The sequence below is a fragment of the Clytia hemisphaerica genome, unplaced genomic scaffold (assembly GCF_902728285.1).
Source record: "Clytia hemisphaerica strain Z4C2 unplaced genomic scaffold, Clytia hemisphaerica genome assembly, whole genome shotgun sequence".
Classification (NCBI taxonomy): Eukaryota; Metazoa; Cnidaria; class Hydrozoa; order Leptothecata; family Clytiidae; genus Clytia; species Clytia hemisphaerica.
Genome location: NW_027104141.1, coordinates 1 through 2,999, shown reverse-complemented (window position 1 = coordinate 2,999; position 2,999 = coordinate 1). Strand labels below are relative to the sequence as shown.

Sequence of the window (2,999 nt, the reverse complement as noted above, 5' to 3'; positions counted from 1 at the left end):
GGATATTTTGAATTCGCACATGGCCGTATGGAAACAGCATGGCTCTTCAAAAAAAATTTTTTGCTCCTGCATGGGGGAACCTCTGTTCAAATTTTTATTTTTTTGAGACAATCCTGGACAGAACTGTTTGTCCACCCCCCTCCCCCCAATATCAGTGTTGATGTTGAGTCTTGTGAAGGTGCAAAAATTCAACTCCAACATTGATTTTGGGGGGAGAGGGGGGACTTGTCGGTAGAAATAAGTTATTGGACATCAGTTTTGACCACGATTGTCTGAATTTTTTGAAAAAAAGACTTAGTCGTGTGCGGGTTTCTGTTCAATAATGATGTCTACGTGGGACGGTTGTTTGTTTTGATTGAGAAGGCTTGTTTCCTATGTATGTTTTGATTATTATTTTGATAATTTTGGGGTCTGGGGCTGAATTATTAGGTGTGCTTGGGTGAAAAAGGCTTGGGATGAGGTATCTAGCTTTGTTCTAAAATGTTTGTTTATATTTTTCTATTTACAGAGATAACTACAAAAATGATAAACAAAAATAATAACAAAAACAAAGTGACACTGGTACATTCATGCGAGATGCGGGCGCTCCATCAAAAGGCTGGGGTGTCAGTAAGCCAGCTGAAGACAATGTTTCCCATGTATTCGAGAAGAAACATCCAGAGGCATGCCAAAAGGGAGATTGGAGATTTAACTTTGAGACACAAGAACGCTGGAGGACGACCGAGCAAAATAAGCGATCAAGACAGACGGGCAATTTTGCGACAATGAAAACATTAAGGAATTCTGAAGGTGCAAACTTCACATCTGGCAGGATCAAAGTCATTGCTGGGGTTACCCATCTCTCCAATCGTACCGTCAGACGGGTTCTAAACAAGGGTGGCTATCGCTTTTTGCAAGGCCGTCGCAAGGGCTTGTTAACCCGTAAAGACTTGAAGTTAAGACTGAGATTTTGCAAAACAATCAGAAAGAAGAAGCTTGGGCTTGATTTTTGGCGGCGTGGGATTTCCTTCTACTTGGACGGTAAAGGTTCCAATTTAAAACCAACCCCCAAGACCAAGCACGTGCGCCGAGGGCATGCCAGTGGAGGAAGAGGAATGAAGGGCTTGAATTTGGTCTGACGAGGAAATGCAGTAAGGCAGGCGTTGTCAATGTCAATTTTATGGTGGCGATAAGCCATGGCAAAGGGGTTGTGTTGTGCCAACCGTATTATGGGAGCATCACCGCCGAGAAAATGGCAAACATTGTCGATGAGCACTTTGACACCGCTTTTCAAAAGAGCTCCAACCCAATCACCCGCCGGTTTCTGATGGACAACTGCCCACGACAGAAGTCAAAGAAAGCAATGCAAGCCTACGAAAGGGTAAAGGCTTTGGTCTTTTGTATACCACCCCGTTCACCTGACCTGAACCCAATTGAAAACTTCTTCAACCAAATGAACCAAGTTTTGCAAAAACAAGCGTTGGAGCAGAATATTACGAGGGAAACGAAGGAGGAGTTCACCGAGAGAGTGCGGAAGACCATGTTGGACTATGACAAGACCAAGATCGACCGTATAATCGACACAATGCCTAAACGGGTAATTAAAGTAATACACGGAATGGGACGTCGCACCAAATATTAAGTGATAATATAGGTATATAATATTACTATTTTGTCAAATTTTAAACTTTTTATCTTTACTTATTTCAATACTCTAGGATTATAGATTTTCCCAACTTTTTTTCAACACGACCCATTTTTTTTTCAACACGACCCATTTTTTTTTCAGGATTTTACATCAATACAAGGCCAAATGCAACACGACACAACACGACCCAACACGACCCAACTTTTTTATTAAAGAAATAGTTATATTTTCTTTAATTAAAAAAAGTGGGTCGTGTTGGGTCGTGTTGTGTCGTGTTGTATTTGGGCCCGTACCAATGTAAAATCAAAAAAAAAAAATGGGTCGTGTTGAAAAAAAGTTGGGTCGTGTGATGGTTCTGACAAACATCACAAGCGGCTGCCGGACTTAATTGCTTTATTAAAACTGTGACTGGGAAAATTGCAATTGAAAGAATAACTTTACAAAAGCTTTATAAGTGATTCAAAAATTATACGGTCTTTAGACTTTGAAAATCTAAAACAAACATTTAAAAGATTTATCGCTTCATTGAGAAAAGGTTTCTGCAAAGACGCTATTATTAAAATTATATCGTGTTACGGCTTGATAAAAACAATAACAAAAGTTACCGTGAAAATATATATCAAAATTATATCGTGGTTCGGCTTGATAAAAACAATAACAAATGTTACCGTGAAAATATATATCAAAATTATATCGTGTTTCGACTTGATAAAACAATAACAAAGGTTACTGTGAAAATTATATCCTTGTTGCGGTAAAGTCTTAAATCTTTTAATCTCAGATACTTTGTCATTGGATCTCTGGTGACTTCTTTTGACTTTGGACATTCTCAATCTCTTGTGTTTTATTTTTATATATTGTAACTAAAAATAGCTTGTGAAATGTAAATAGCTTCTTTTTGTATGTACTCTAGGGATGTTTATGCTTAGAACAGATCTTTTATCCTTCCTGTCTTCAGAAAATCCTCCAGGGACCCCTTATAAACCTTCTTCAACTCCCTCTTGCAAAAAAAGCGGGAAAATCGACAAAATCGGGAAAATCGGGGAAAATCGGGAAATCGGGAAAATCGGGTTCGAATCCCGCACAAATTGCATCCTGGGATATTTTGAATTCGCACATGGCCGTATGGAAACAGCATGGCTCTTCAAAAAAAATTTTTTTGCTCCTGCATGGGGGAACCTCTGTTCAAATTTTTATTTTTTGAGACAATCCTGGACAGAACTGTTTGTCCACCCCCCTCCCCCCAATATCAGTGTTGATGTTGAGTCTTGTGAAGGTGCAAAAATTCAACTCCAACATTGATTTTGGGGGGAGAGGGGGGACTTGTCGGTAGAAATAAGTTATTGGACATCAGTTTTGACCACGATTGTAG

The 2,999-nt window shown here is 39.2% G+C and overlaps 1 protein-coding gene across 1 annotated transcript; it reads left to right on the top strand.

The window, feature by feature from the left end:
- Nucleotides 1-1,231: 1,231 nt before the first annotated feature.
- On the top strand, nt 1,232-1,576 carry LOC136813780 (uncharacterized; the record flags this gene model as incomplete). The annotated part of the gene is made up of 1 exon (XM_067070270.1): nt 1,232-1,576. A coding segment is annotated over exon 1 (345 nt), but the record flags the coding sequence as incomplete, so codon positions are not given.
- Nucleotides 1,577-2,999: the final 1,423 nt, after the last annotated feature.